Genomic DNA, 15,128 nt, shown 5'->3' with positions numbered 1-15,128 from the left:
TGTTTGGGACTGAGCAAAGACGTACTCCACATTTTGTGCAATACACCTTGGTGTACCCAGTCTTACACAGCTTCCTTGTTTTGCAAAATACCCATGTTCGTGCCCAATATTTCTTCCAGTGTCTGGAGAAAAAGGGAATTATGAAGCTAGGTTACACTATGTAGCAGAGCTACATGTAGCTCAGCTATAAAGCTCTGCTACAAGTTCAAAGAGTGACTTTGGAGATATGCTATATAGCAGTTGAGCCTATTTTCTCAGCTATATAGCAGAAAATGAGCTATCCAAAATTTACAAAATTATATCTTCTCTCTCTTCTCTGTGCTGAAAGCATCACAGTAGCTTCGCCGAAAGCAGTGGCTGCTGCAAGAACTACGTACATTCTTCTTTGGCATCTGGTTGGGATAACTAAGCAGTGAATAGTGGTTTATTCCAAACTATATGTAGCTCTGCTACATGAATTTGCATAGATCTCCTTATAGCAGAGCTATATGTAGCTCAAATTTCATATAGCTCCCCAGCTACATATAGTGTACACTACTATAATGTAATGTATAATGTACTATAGTGTACAACTATATATAGTGTAAACGTAGCTTTAGGCTATTTGCTTTCATACCAATGAGTCCTGTAATACAGGACTGCTGACTCAGGTAATGATTTGGATTGCACAGGTAAAACAGACTTTTGAAAATAAATTGGAGAGAATCTTACCTGTACATTCTCTTGTAGAGGATCAGCAATAATATTACTGTCAGGTATCTTGATTTCTAAAAAACTATTCAACTCATCTTTAGGAAGATTCATGAGTTTGTCTAAATCTTCATTATCCAAGATTTTGTACATTATAACAAAAAACAATCATCCACAATAAATCAATAAACAATAACTCCACGAACGCGTTTGAAAACTGACTGAGAGAAACACAATAACATAACCTCAAAGTCTCCTCACATGTGACTCCTCTAACGGCCCAATGTTGTTCTAAAACAACAGACATAAAATTTTGAATATAAATGATATTTTTGTTCAAGTTTCTATTCCTATGACTGATATTTCATCATGAAATAATAATCAATTATATGGATATTTTTTATTCTTATTTTCAGTTCTTGAGAATTTTATAAAAAATTATCAAAACCGAAGAAAATTGTCACATTGAAGTGTTGGTACAATTCGATATGACAGCTGCTTTTTCAGAAATTAGACTGCATTTGAGTGCTCTCTAGTGGTATAATACTAAACTAGACTAATGTAGCTTTCAAACAAGGCCAGTAGATGGCAGATTCATTCAATCACTGATCTAATAGACATCATAGAAAGTCATGTTGTTCAGGAACAACAGTGGGATAGAAAGGGTTATTGCATCTCCTTAATACTTCACTAGAGCAGGGTATTTTCCCTGATGATCTGAAACAAGGAAAAATTTTGCCAATTTTCAAGAGCGGTGATTCTGAAAGAGTTGAAAATTATAGACCCATTAGTATTCTAAATGTAATAAGTAAAATTTTTGAAAGAGTAGTTTTAAATAGGCTATTGATGCACCTGGAAGAAATTAATTTCATATGTGATGAACAGCATGGGTTCCAGAAAGGGAAATCTACTAAGACTGCAATAGTATCCCTTGTTGAAAGACTAATAGATATAATAGATTCAGGTGAGAAGGCAGCCGCAATATTTCTTGATTTATCCAAAGCTTTTGATTGTGTGAACCATAGAATATTATTGGAAATACTAAAAACTGTAGGTGTGAATGGTATAGAACTAAAATGGTTTGAATCATATCTCATAGGTAGAAACCAGTGTGTTGAGCTTACCAAGGTGGATGGAATGAAATAGTAAAAATTAAATCTCAAAAACTGGAGGTCCAGGCTGGAGTACCTCAAGGCTCAATTCTGGGTCCCTTACTGTTTCTGTTGTATGTGAACCAATTACCAAAAGAGTTAAAAGATCACAGAGCTCTGTTGTTTGCTGATGACACATCGCTTATCTTTAACAATTATTTATTAGATAGTCTAGAAATAAATGCTTTTACTGGAGTACAGTCAATTGTCCAATTCTTGAAGCAAAGGCAATTAACAATAAATAGTAAGAAATGTCAATTCCTACAATTCAAAAGTAAATATAATTCAGTAGAGGATAGAGAAATAAATGTGTTTGTAGAGGAAAATGAATTAGACCAAGAAGAGAAAGTAGCATTCTTGGGAATTTTATTGGACAGGAAATTAACATGGCATCCTTACATTGAGAGGATATGTAATAAGATATCATCTGGGGTATTTGTCCTGCGGCAGCTTGCTAGGCTGAATGATAAAAAACTACTGTTAACTGCTTACCATGGACTTATACTATCTCATATTAGGTATGCTATTTTAGTATGGGGTAATTCATCTCAACAAAATATGGACAGGGTGTTTAAGATTCAAAAGAAGGCACTCAGATGTATAGAGAAAGTGAATAGGTTAGACTCTTGTAGGCCTTTATTTAAAAAGCTTGGTCTATTAACTGTGCCATCTTTGTATGTATATGAAGTTGTAATGCATGTGAAAACGAGTGGTGTGATCCAGAATTCAGATGTTCATGAGTATAATACGCGAAACAGAGCAGATTATCATATAATGGGTCACAATAGTAGGTTATTTGAACAAAAACCAGATTATATTGGTAGGAAATTTTATAACAAGCTACCTCAAATCTTGAAAAGTAATGATGATTTGAAGATTTTCCAAAAACATATTAAAAAATATTTAGTTGATAGAGCTTTTTATAGTGTACAAGAATTCCTTTCAAACCTAAACTAGGTTGAACTACTTAGTGTTAGAATTATTATGTAATAACATGACTTGTCTTATACTCCATGACTGGAGTCTTTAGGACGTAATCTTAAAAAAAAAAAAAAAAATCTTTAGTGAGGTCCACATTATAATGGCAGTTGAGAAAGATAGGAGAAGATCGTTGCCGATCCTCTCTGTCTTGTCAATGCCTTCTAGAGACGGTAGCTGGTACAGGTTTATTGATGTAATATTTAACTGATCGTTCTCGTTTGAAATGATCATTTATATTTTAAAAAGAAATTATATTTTTCTTCAATGTTATTTCCATCACGAACTGCTAATAATAATTAAATCACTTTTTTCTATTAGAAAAAACGACTAGCAGTCAGATATTTTACAATAAATGAATTAATCACTCACTGTGTCAACGAGATCTTTCGGCAGGTCCGCCATCTTCTTGGTTGACAACCAAGATCTCGTTATCACAGTGAGTGATTAATTCATTTATTGTAAAATATCTGACTGCTAGTCGTTTTTTCTAATAGCAAAAAGTGATTTAAATTATATTTTTCAATAATTTCATAATTAATTTTCATAATTAAAATGAAATATTCTGTTAATTAATTATTAATTCTACATTGTTGAAAGACGATCTGGCAACAGAGCAAAGCGAGAAAGTGTATCCGCTTTGTTGAATGATAGACAAGGATAGCAACTGGGATAGTGCTGACTAGATTTTAGACTTGTCTAGACTCTATAATATAATTAGACTGTAGTGTCGTCAAAAATAGTGTTAAAAAGTTACTACACTACTCTTACATACTATTTTTACAAAGCGATATCGGCTTTGTTAAATGATAGACAAGGATAGCAATACCATTGCAAATCAAACACTGCCATTATAATGTGCACCCCACTATAGGAACCCTTTTGAAGTTAATTCCAACTCTTGACTCTGCATCCCTTCATCTTAACTTCATAGAAAATTAATAGGACAGTGAAAAGACCTCCTCATAAAAAGACAAATAAGACAGTCTGATCTCACCTAGTTACCCCTCTTTCCACCCGCACAGGTCTCATAGGAGGAGGGGGAGACTCAACCGCTCGCAACCTCACCCCCTCCAGCCTTGCCTCGGGCTCGCCTCGACTCAGCATCTCACCAACCAACGATGATGCAGAAAATGACGATGCAGCAAATGACGTCACAATAGAGGACACCGATGACGTCATCAAGTCGATGGGTCCGACTGTTATCATAGACCCGCCTTCGCCGCCGCAGGAGGGGGGAGGGGATGACATTGACCCGACCTCAACAGCTGCTAAGAAGGACGATGACCTACTAGATAATAGACGACCCAGCTATGACTACTGTCGCAAATGTATGTTGTTGGTTAACACTCTTTGCAATGAGATACTATGTGTTTTTGTTGTAGTTTCTATGTAGTTTTTGTTTTACTTTTCAAATTATTAATATCATATTGATGATGGAGGACCACTTACTAGAAACTAGATAATAAAGGATTCAGTTATGACTACGGTACTGGGTTAAAAGAAAGGAGACAATGCTGCACTACCTGTGCACTGGGCTATTATTCCAAAAAAGTTCATCTTCTAACTGTCGGCTAGCATACTTTATTGTCCTCTGATTCCGCTTCATTACCCCCATGAGTGGCCCCGTGTAGTTCCTTGAAGGCAATTCTAGCTGGTAGCACTAACTTATCTATTGCTTTGCACCTTACATCTGTTTTACTTGTATTTTCTGCAATTATTGAATCTAAATCAGTGATCAAGTACTTGTAAATATTGTATTATTCTCAATGGTTCATTTGATGAAACTCTAACGATTTTTTGGTGTCCTTTCAATTTCTATTAGATTGAACACAACTTGGCAAACATTATGATGTGTATCATGTGTTTGTCAAGTCCCATTCAATCTCGTAGAATTTATAAGGACGGCAAACAAATTTACGTCCAAAAATCGATGTGGGCTTTACACACCACGTACGTTTGACTAAATTTGTACTTATCATCGATAGTAATGTGTGTGTTTATCCAATGACTGTATGCTACCACTGGTTTACAGCTGAAAGTGCCTTTTAGTAACCACACACGCTTGGTCTGACTGAGTATGAATAGTCCCATAGGTCTAATGGGAATAAAATTTCCACTTCACCGGACACATTCACTGATATACTGATATGTGGGAATCCAGCTTTTACATTGCAGTTAGCAATATATTATACAACATCAATTTATTGTATATTCTTCAATGTTGTTTTCCATCACAAACTGCTTATTATTAAATCACTTTTGTATTATTTATGAAAATTGATTAAGCACTGAGATGTGCTCACAACTGAAAATTTCATTTTTTATTGTATTCTTCTTCATTAGTTTGCATTTAGAAGATTTAAATGTAGGCTGTATGACTTGTTTTTGGTTATCACCTGTATAATTGGTTTTAACACGAAATTATTCAATTCTTATCATTGTATTATTTATAAGAAGCATTACTATAATATTTATTACATAGGTATATATATTTTTTTCCATTTTTCAGTATTGCTATAGGCTACTTCGTACTGTTTGCTTTATGAACTCACAGCTAGCGCACAAGTTTAACTTTGCTGGCTGTGCCAAATCATTCATGTTTTGTAACTATTATGTAATTTTGGCGAAATAAACATTCTTATTCTTATTCTTACTTTTTGCTATTAGAAAAAACGACTTGGTTGACAAACAAGAAGATGGCGGACCTGCCGAATGATCTCGTTGTCAAAGTGAGTGATTAATTCATTTATTGTAAAATATCTGACTGCTAGTCGCTTCTTCTAATAGCAAAAGTGATCAATTTATTGTAAATTCTTCAATTTATTTTTGAAGAATAATCGTTGCTTTTTCTGGCTTTCTAGTGTCGGCAGCCTCCCCCCTCTCCCTGCTGCACTTCTCCCCCTCACCCTCGCGGCGCATCTCGAGCGTGTCTCTGATTGGTCGGTCGGACTCTACCGAACAGACCACACCCACTGCGCACACGCCTTCCAAGGACTCAGACAAGGATAAGGATAAGAACAAGGAGAAAGAGCTGCCCATTATTAATCCGCTGGTCAGGCTGCCCACGTGGCCCAGTGAGTATAAATTCATTCAATCATACTTATTGAAATTTGAATTTTTATTTGGAATTCTTATGACTTCTATTGGCAGAGATCATTTCGGATGCTCTGCCCTCTGTAATACACAATGTGACGTCCTATATACACTTGAGTTAATAGGTTATATTGGGTTGAACATTTGTCACTAGAAGTTTTCACTTTCATTTCCACCTCCTGATTAGAATTTTTCTTAGTAGGTAGATTCATTCATTATTTCTCAAGGAATTCATCAATGATTAGAATTATTAAAATGCTATGTTGTTAACATGACAAAAATGTCAAAAGTTTTAGAATCTTCAACTTTTTATCCAATTCATATTGTTCTTTTTTGCCCTGAATGACGGCAGAATACAATATTTAAGCGCACAGATATAAGCCTAGCTATCAAAATTGTTAGCAGTCTTAATTGTTTAATGTTGTAAACTTTCATGCACATTTGGACTTTATCAAGTTAGTGTAAATAGTATTCATAAAAAAACGTAAAAGCCGGAAAAACAGAAATATTTGCGAGTGGTAGATCTCTCGTTCTTTTTATTAAAGTCATACTAGGAATAGATTATATTTCTTACTAATGTTAGTTGCAATGTATGCTGGCTTATTTACTAATTCACAATAAAAACTAAATAGCTAATTATTCAATGAATTTTACAAGGTATGAAGAATATTATCAATCAGAATGCCGATTGAATGCGTTTTGAATTTCGATAATATAATATTATAATACATAAGTAGGCAGAGTTTTAACGGCACCTCTGGGTAAGGTTGAATAGGTTCAGGACTGGGCAGGGGAGATGCCAGAGAAATATGCACAGGTGGGGCTTTGCAGATTCTCCTCTCTGTGAGTGTGGGTAGGTACAGACAATGGGCCATATGAATAAAGTTGAGCATTTGCTTATACTTCTAAAATATGGAGCATTTGCTTCATTTTCTATGAATAAACGAGAGCAAAACCTTTTGCTCATGCTCATCAAAAAAATAGTTTTAGCATTTGCTCAAAAGTAAAAGCTTTTGCTCAAAATTGTATGAATAAACTAGAGCATTTGCTCAACTTTTGAAGCAAATGCTTCAAAAAAGGCGAGTTTAGTCTAGAGCAGCTTATCACCTTTTGCTCATAGTAAAATGGCTCAACTAATTCGTATGAGGAAGAGGAAACTATACCAGATACGATCACAACCAATAGTTGAGAACTATAAAACTCTTTTTAGATTCAACCATGATACATATCACCGTTATCCCTACAAAAGACTAAATACAAAAGATAGCTACCTGTTATAAAGATAGCCATCACAAAATAGGAAATAGGTATTTAAGAGGATGAAAGTGTAGACGATTATAAGAAGGCTATTGATATTATAAGAATATGCTGAAGATTATTATAGAGATGACATTTTTTCACGCTATTATTTCAAAATTCCAAACTCAACTAACCTAAAACTCTATTCATAAATAGAAAACAGAGCAGACGACGCAAACACAAGCGGTGCACCTTATTTGCATATTTAGCGCTTCCGTGAGCTATAAAAACAAACTTAGGCTACAAAAGCGAATCAGCGGATGAAAAATCTCTAAAATACGTGAGCATTTGCTCCAGAGTTCAGGAGCATAAGGTAAGAGTATAAGGAAAAGCTTATTCATATCAAAATGCTTCTACCTTGCTTCTACCTTCTGCTTTGCTCATGAGCAAAACCTTATGCTCAATGCTTTTGCTCATGAGCATTTGCTCTGTTTTTATTCATATGGGCCAATGAGTCACATTCTGGAGTCATGACCACTAACCAGATTCCATGGAGGGCTGCTACAATTAAATTTAGCTCTTGACTATGCCATACTCTGGCTTGATAATCTTGTATGCCAAACATAGTACAAAGTATGTATTTTATCTTACTGTTTTTTTCTGTTCTATTCTTGTTGGATGTATTGATGGTGTATCCTTGTATTTTGCTGCTCGCACCATACGCATATATATAACAAATAATTATTGTCGATTCTTGGAAGAAGATATCGGTACAATAGGACAATAAACTGTTTATAAATGAAATACGAGTTTATAATGTTGAACTTGAACATGTGCTATCTGTGAGCTCATGAGAGTTTTATTAAAGTTTTGAAAGATGTGTTGACAATGTTGACTGTTTGTTGTAGATGTATCATCGATAGGGATGGTGAGCAAAGCCCTACTGGCCAATGCAGACGCGCTGTGTGCGGCGGCCGTGCCTCTTATGGATCCTGATGAGACTCTCATGTAAGTTTTATTCACCTCTTAGACTTGAGTTAAAATAGTTAGGCTACACTCACACTAGTGCCACTCAACGACGCCGCATGTGTTTTCAAATGGTGTCTCTCATACTATAGTGAGGTTCACGTTATAATGGCAGTGTACGATTGAAATTGAAATTGAAATTATATGTATTCTTCTTCTTAAGAAATACTAACAATACAGAATATACATATATAAAACTTGAAGAAGGTTCCTCACATGGGCAATAGTGTAGATTGACAATAGTGTTCTGTTGCTGTCCTTGTCTATCAACAAAACAGATAGCGTTATCTCTCTCTAGCTTTGCAAAGCTGTGTAGCAGCTATAAGTTATTTGTATCAAAGATAATTAGGACACTGGTAGAGGCTTGTCCTTATACCATTGAGGAGTGTTTTAGAGCATTCATGTGACTCCATTCTAAAAATGACATGTTGTATGCCACTTTGTTCTGTTGCTGTCCTTGTCTATCATGCAACAAAACAGATAGCGTTATCTCTCTCTAGCTTTGCAATAAGGCTGTGTAGCAGCTATAAGTTATTTGTATCAAAGATAATTAGGACACTGGTAGAGGCTTGTCCTTATACCATTGAGGAGTGTTTTAGAGCATTCATGTGACTCCATTCTAAAAATGACATGTTGTATGCCACTTGAGCACTGCTCAGAATTTGTGGCTTCTCACAACATAAATATAATAAAAATAATTGCAATGTTGTCAGTTTTCCAGAATATTTCATTGTTACTTTTGACAGTGACTGTACAGATTTAAACAAACAATATTCTCAGCCACCATGGTTTTTTTCATTCTACCAAAATAGTTAAGTACACAAGTTGTATAATTGATTTAAAATGTAATTTTGAATAAATGAAATAAATTTTAGATATTACCGTATGAGAAGCACAAATTTACCTGAAATGACAATTTAAAAGTTGATAACTTTGACGCTTTGACCATCGTAGACTTCCTCCATCCTTCTCCTCCTCTTCTTCCTCCTCCTCTTTAAAAATATCTAATAACTAGTTGGTTAATACGTTTTAATTGAAGTTCTGTGGTTTAAACAGAGAAGACTTCTACAAGACGTGTTCAATCAACAGCTATCTCTTCCTCTTTTTCTTCCTTCTTTACTTCTTCAACCTTCTTTACTTCTTCTTCTTCTTCTCCCTCCTTTACTTCATATTCTATTTCCTCTTCCTCAGAAATATTAAATACTAAATTCCAGTTGTCTCATTCATTCAACAATATCGGGGCACCGAGCTTTGCTCGTTATTTTTATTTATTGATAAACAGAACACAATCCTCTAAAATTTCACAGCTGGCTATACGTCATCTTATGAATTTCGGGGATGCGATATTTTGATTTTACACATCCTCACTCGCTCACTCACTTTTTTACCATCCACAGCTGTTTCAACCAAGGATGAATTATCCTTTTTTGTCGTTCAGCGAGTTTTCTCAAGGATGAGACCTAGTGCAATCAAATCTTTATATCATAAACCTACTATGTTCCAAATTTCGTGAAATCGTTAAAGCCGTTTTCGAGATCCGTTTAACATAAATAACCAGATATATAAATACAGAAAATGCTTGCTTAATAGACTATAGTAGGATTAATTAAAACTCAGCTGTGGTTACTGTAGTGAAAAGTTGAGCGTATTTTTGGCTTCAACAATTTTATAAAATAACTTTATTAATTCAATGTGCAGTGATAATTAAGTGTAATATTCAACTATGGTTTGGTGTTTTAATTCTTCTAAATTCAAAATTTCCAACTTAAAAATTATATATATTTTTGAAAAAATTGAAGTTTTACAGTGGAAACATAACCTATTATTTGAACATGTTATTATCAAAATTTGGGAATGGAATAATTTTGGGCCAAGCCTGTTGTTCCTTCCTAATCATATCTATATGATTTGTGATTTTATCTACGAATGAATAAATAAATATGATCATTAATGTTGGTTACACAGGGAAGGTTTCTACGAGAAGTGCGTGATGAACAACTATTTCGGGATTGGCATCGACGCGAAGATCTCGCTGGACTTCCACAACAAACGGGAGGAGCACCCGGAGAAGTGTCGGTCGCGGGCGCGCAACTACATGTGGTACGGCGTCCTGGGCAGCAAGGAGTGGCTGCAGAAGACCTACAAGAACCTGGAGCAGCGCGTGCAATTGGAGTGTGACGGACAACGCATACCACTGCCCTCGCTGCAGGGCATTGTCATACTCAATATTCCTAGGTTGGTACACTCTTTTACAACTGTTACATTCATATTTTCGCTGCAGGGAATTTCTATATTCAATATATCCTGCTTGGTACACTCTTTTACAACTTAACAATTCGTTGTTGTAATTCTACAATTCTACAATTCTAATTCTACAATTCTACAGGGCATTGTCATACTCAATATTCCTAGGTTGGTACACTCTTTTACAACTGTTACATTCATATTTTCGCTGCAGGGAATTTCTATATTCAATATATCCTGGTTGGTACACTCTTTTAGACAAATCAGAATAAAAAATAAAAATACTTGGACAATTTCCTGATATTCAGATTACCTCAGATTTGCTAGAGCAATCACCTTCTGCTTTCGGAAGTGCTTAGTAAACAACTATTCTCATATATATATTGTTTATTTTTGTGTGTGGCGAAAAATAGCGTTCGCACCACGGGCAAAAATGTTTTTCCGCCTCTCAATCTTTTCTAGTCCTCGGCCTACGGCCTCGGAATTGAAAACCTATTTCGAGCCGGAAAAATCTCATTTTCTGCTCTAGGTGCGAAATATACTATTACAACTGTAATGCTACCCAAGCGCCGCACTAAAAATGGCAAATTGAAAATGGAGTTGCATGTTGAAAATATTAACTAGAAGGAACACAATAAAAACTATAAAGAAACCCTAAAAAAGTAGCAATAACCATTAGGCCAATAGCAATTGAGTTATTTTGAGTGTAAAGCTGACTTACGCTCCTCGCATGTTAGGAACGTTTCTCAAACATCAGTTTCGTTCGTCAAGATTGGACAAAAGCGAGGTACGTTCGATGCTTACGCAAAATAGCCTTGTCAGCTCATCAGCTAGTGTTCGTATTGGTCGTAAAACAATTTTAAACAACAGCTGAGATAAGCAAGAGTTAAGCTTGCGTGTTTTTGTGCGTAATTCAGAATATGAATGAAATGCAAGGCATTCTAATGTCAGAGCAAAAATTCAAGGTCTCAAATATTGAAAAACAGTTTTATTAGTTTCTTAAATCTTGTTTTGATTCCCAGATTCATGCCCGGTTTTACCAAGCTCGGTCAAGACGTTTGAACATGATCAAATCACGAACGCCGGGCCGGGCATAAGACATTCTCAATCCATATACATACCGGTATATTATCAGTACCTCTTGAATTGTAATGATCAAATAGTATATAGTTTAATTCAATAGGAAAAATTAATCTTCATTTTTCATGTAGAAATATTTATTTGCAATGGTCACCTAGAAATCACCAAAAATCTGTATGGTATACTCGATATTTGAGGTTTATTTAAAATGTATTCAGTTATTGAGGACTGGCTTACTAATCTTGAGTCTCCTTACTATTTTATTTGAGAAAGTTAATCTAACTTTTGTTTAGTTAGCTTACTTTGTATTTTCTTTCTATTTGTAGCTGGTAGAATGTTTTGTAATAATATTATGTTGTGCGGAATAAATCATTTTTTGAATTTGTATTTTGTTTAGTTTCATGGGCGGAACCAACTTCTGGGGAGGCACGAAAGAGGACGACATATTTCTGGCGCCGAGCATAGACGACAAGATACTGGAGGTGGTCGCTGTCTTCGGATCGGTGCAGATGGCCGCCTCAAGGCTAATCAACCTGCAGCACCATCGCATCGCGCAGTGCCAGACTGTGCAGATCAACATTCTAGGTTAGTAGATCGTTATCAGTCCATGTCAGACTGTACAGATCAACATTCTAAAGTGAGGTCCACGTTATAATGGCAGTGGATAAAGATAGAAGAATAGCGATGCCGAATCTCTGCATTAATTAATTATATTTCTACACTGTCAAAAACATGATTGGCATCGTTTTGGACCTAGAAATGGATAGTACCACCGGCTTTGTCGAATGATAGACAAGGATAGCAAAACCAAAGTTGATCAAATACTGTCATTATAACGTGGACCTCACTATAGGTCATCAGTCACTTGTCCTTGATCAATTCGTCTCATTTTACCTTGATACAGTTAGGGTGCGATAGAATAAACTTCATTTATCTTTATATTATTATCTATAAAGAGAGAGTAGGGTTGTGTTTGTTCGCTTCAAAACATGTCAACTTGTGGATTGCATACCGGAAAAACGGGAATGATTTAGATCTCCAAATTTTGCACATAGATTCTAAAAATATCAATCTCGTGCACCTGGAAAACCAAATTTTAATTCTCCTTCTAGATTTTTCAGAATTTATGTTCAAATTTCAATAAATGGGACATGAATACAGACCATAATTATGTTAATATAGAACTATAATATAGAGAGACTACCTCTCCGAAACAGATGGTTAAAATTGGCAATCTAGCATGTTTAATTACATTACAGTTTTATATTTTTGTACAGGAAACCATTTTTTTCGGATATCATATCTTGTGTTTCCAAACTTGTTTTGTTTCATTGTTAACTAGCAGGTAACCCGTGCTCCACAAGGGTCTACCTGAAAACTTGACCGAGTGGAATCTTGAAGAGTGTGAAGTAGGCCTAGAACAATCCCCGGTTAATAAAGAATCTATATGCAAAATTTCAAGTTAATCAGCCCAGTAGTTTAGACGTGATGATGCGTCAAACATTACTTTCCTATCCCGTACGTGTATGAGCTGTTCTTTTCTTTATTATAGTATAGATAGATAAGTTCTTCAACTTGGTGCTAACCTTGTTAGGTTAGCGTTAAGTCACAGAACTCGAATCTTGTTTAGAAACCTTCCACAACTTAATGCCAATGACAAAATTAGACTGGTTATTAATTGTTGTTGAAACAAAAATCTTCTCACTTATATGGGCTTCATTATTCAAATTAATAAAAACAATATAAAACTTGTAGTACCCTTTTATTGAAACATTTTAAAAACGTTAAAGTATTTTAACGACTAGTTTCGACCTGCTTTCGCCATTTTCAAGTTAAAATGTAAGAATAAACAAGTTGATACTAGATGATATATGTTCATATGCTCAATTTCATATGATTTATTTATTTATTATTTATTATTTTTGGTTGAAGTTTTTTAATTTTAACCATATTTACTTTTAATTTTATCAAAAATAAAAAGTAATATTGTTTTTATTAGTTGAAACAATTAATTTTATATACTAATCTTGTTTGATTTGCAGGAGATGAGGGAGTCCCGATTCAAGTGGATGGTGAAGCTTGGATTCAGCCGCCCGGAATGATTCGAATCATTCACAAGAACAGGATGAAAATGCTATGCAGGAATAGAGTAAGTTTCCCTCTCTCTTTTTGTATTCCTTGTCTATTTACAGCCTCTTTTTATATCTGATTCATGAAAGTGTAATTTGAAGATAGAAGATGATGATTCACTACCTTCTTTTGAAAATACAGTAAAACAATAAGTTATTGAGATTTTTTATGATCCATCAATCAATCATATTTATTCAGACATACATACATAAATTTACGTGAATTATAAAAAATTCTTGGTAATATAACAAGTCAGTCAACAGAAAATATCTATAAATTTACATTTAATGGTCATCACGGTTGGTTTTCAAGAAACTCATCCAACCGAGTAATACGTGTTTTTAATTAGGAATTTATAAAGGTCAGTTTTGAATTTTCCCAGTTCAATATTAGTGGATGATCAATAAATCATCTTTATTCAAATATACATAAAAATGTACAAGAATGCGTCAATTACAAAAAATATTTTCTTGAAAATATAGCATGTCAGTCATAACAAATACATAAAAATTTACAATACTTATCTAATAGTCTTCAAGGATGGTTTTCCAGATACTCATCCACCGAGTAATAGGCTTTTTCTATTAAGAATTTATGAAGGTTAGCTTTGAATTTTCTCAATCCACAGTTAGTTGATAATAGTTTCAAAAAGCTTGGAAGTTTATTATAAAATTTGCAGCCCGCATAGGTAGGCTCCCCCTCAACTAGCTTTCTCCTATGAGGTTGAGTTGCAAAGTTTTCTCTCCCTCTAGTATTATACGAATGAATATCGGCTCTAAGTCTGAAATTCGTTCTATTTTGGACAGAATGCACAATCAGCCTGAAAATGTAAATTGAGGTTTCAGTCAGTAGCGATAGCGATCGGAATGCTTCTCTTCAAGGGTGGTTATATCCGAGCCTTGCAATATACCTTATTGCTTTCTTCTGTTGTACAAATACTGATTCAATAACTTAACTGAGGATATGTCAAATGATATATCTCCACTCATCAAGTATTTGAGCTGTGACATGAATTTGTTGTCTTAATGCCTTTGAAGTCAAGAATTTGATGATGATTAACTTCTCCCTTTTTGAAGATAATATTCAACTCTAATATTGAGAAAGTTTTCTTTTATGAGTCAATAACTTACCCGAGGATAATCAAGTTTAAACTTATAAAGAAACACTTTGAAATACTTTAATGGACATTCGATAAGCTTAACAGAGTAAAGCTGAAATCCCACATATATCAGTATCAGTGAACATGTCCGGTACAGTGAGAATATTATTCCCGTAATCTCTAATGGGACTATTCATACTAGCTCGGTCGGTCTTAGTGTGAATAGTCCAAGTAGAAATCATGGGAATCATATTTTCACTGTGTCGGTCACATTCACTGATTAAAATTTATATGTTAGAATCCAGATTATTTGTAGTCAAAGATTCTTTCAATTTATCACAATCTCATAAATTAAAAAGACAACAAAACTAGAAATTTTTATTTGAACGATTGGA

General features: G+C 34.6%; 1 protein-coding gene across 8 annotated transcripts in view; it reads left to right on the top strand.

The window, feature by feature from the left end:
- LOC111052380 (diacylglycerol kinase eta) overlaps positions 1 to 15,128 on the top strand; it is a 260,041-nt gene that overhangs the window by 228,427 nt on the left and 16,486 nt on the right. For all 8 annotated transcript variants that reach the window (XM_039439900.1, XM_039439902.1, XM_039439906.1 and 5 more), the window contains 6 exons: positions 3,845 to 4,150; positions 5,684 to 5,896; positions 8,063 to 8,162; positions 10,146 to 10,415; positions 11,902 to 12,089; positions 13,547 to 13,653. In XM_039439900.1, the coding sequence (XP_039295834.1) occupies positions 3,845 to 4,150; positions 5,684 to 5,896; positions 8,063 to 8,162; positions 10,146 to 10,415; positions 11,902 to 12,089; positions 13,547 to 13,653 (1,184 nt within the window). The remainder of the gene's footprint in view (positions 1 to 3,844; positions 4,151 to 5,683; positions 5,897 to 8,062; positions 8,163 to 10,145; positions 10,416 to 11,901; positions 12,090 to 13,546; positions 13,654 to 15,128) is intronic.

The sequence above is a fragment of the Nilaparvata lugens genome, chromosome 13 (genome assembly GCF_014356525.2).
Source record: "Nilaparvata lugens isolate BPH chromosome 13, ASM1435652v1, whole genome shotgun sequence".
Taxonomy (NCBI): Eukaryota; Metazoa; Arthropoda; class Insecta; order Hemiptera; family Delphacidae; genus Nilaparvata; species Nilaparvata lugens.
This window is presented reverse-complemented; position numbering and strand designations above follow the sequence as displayed.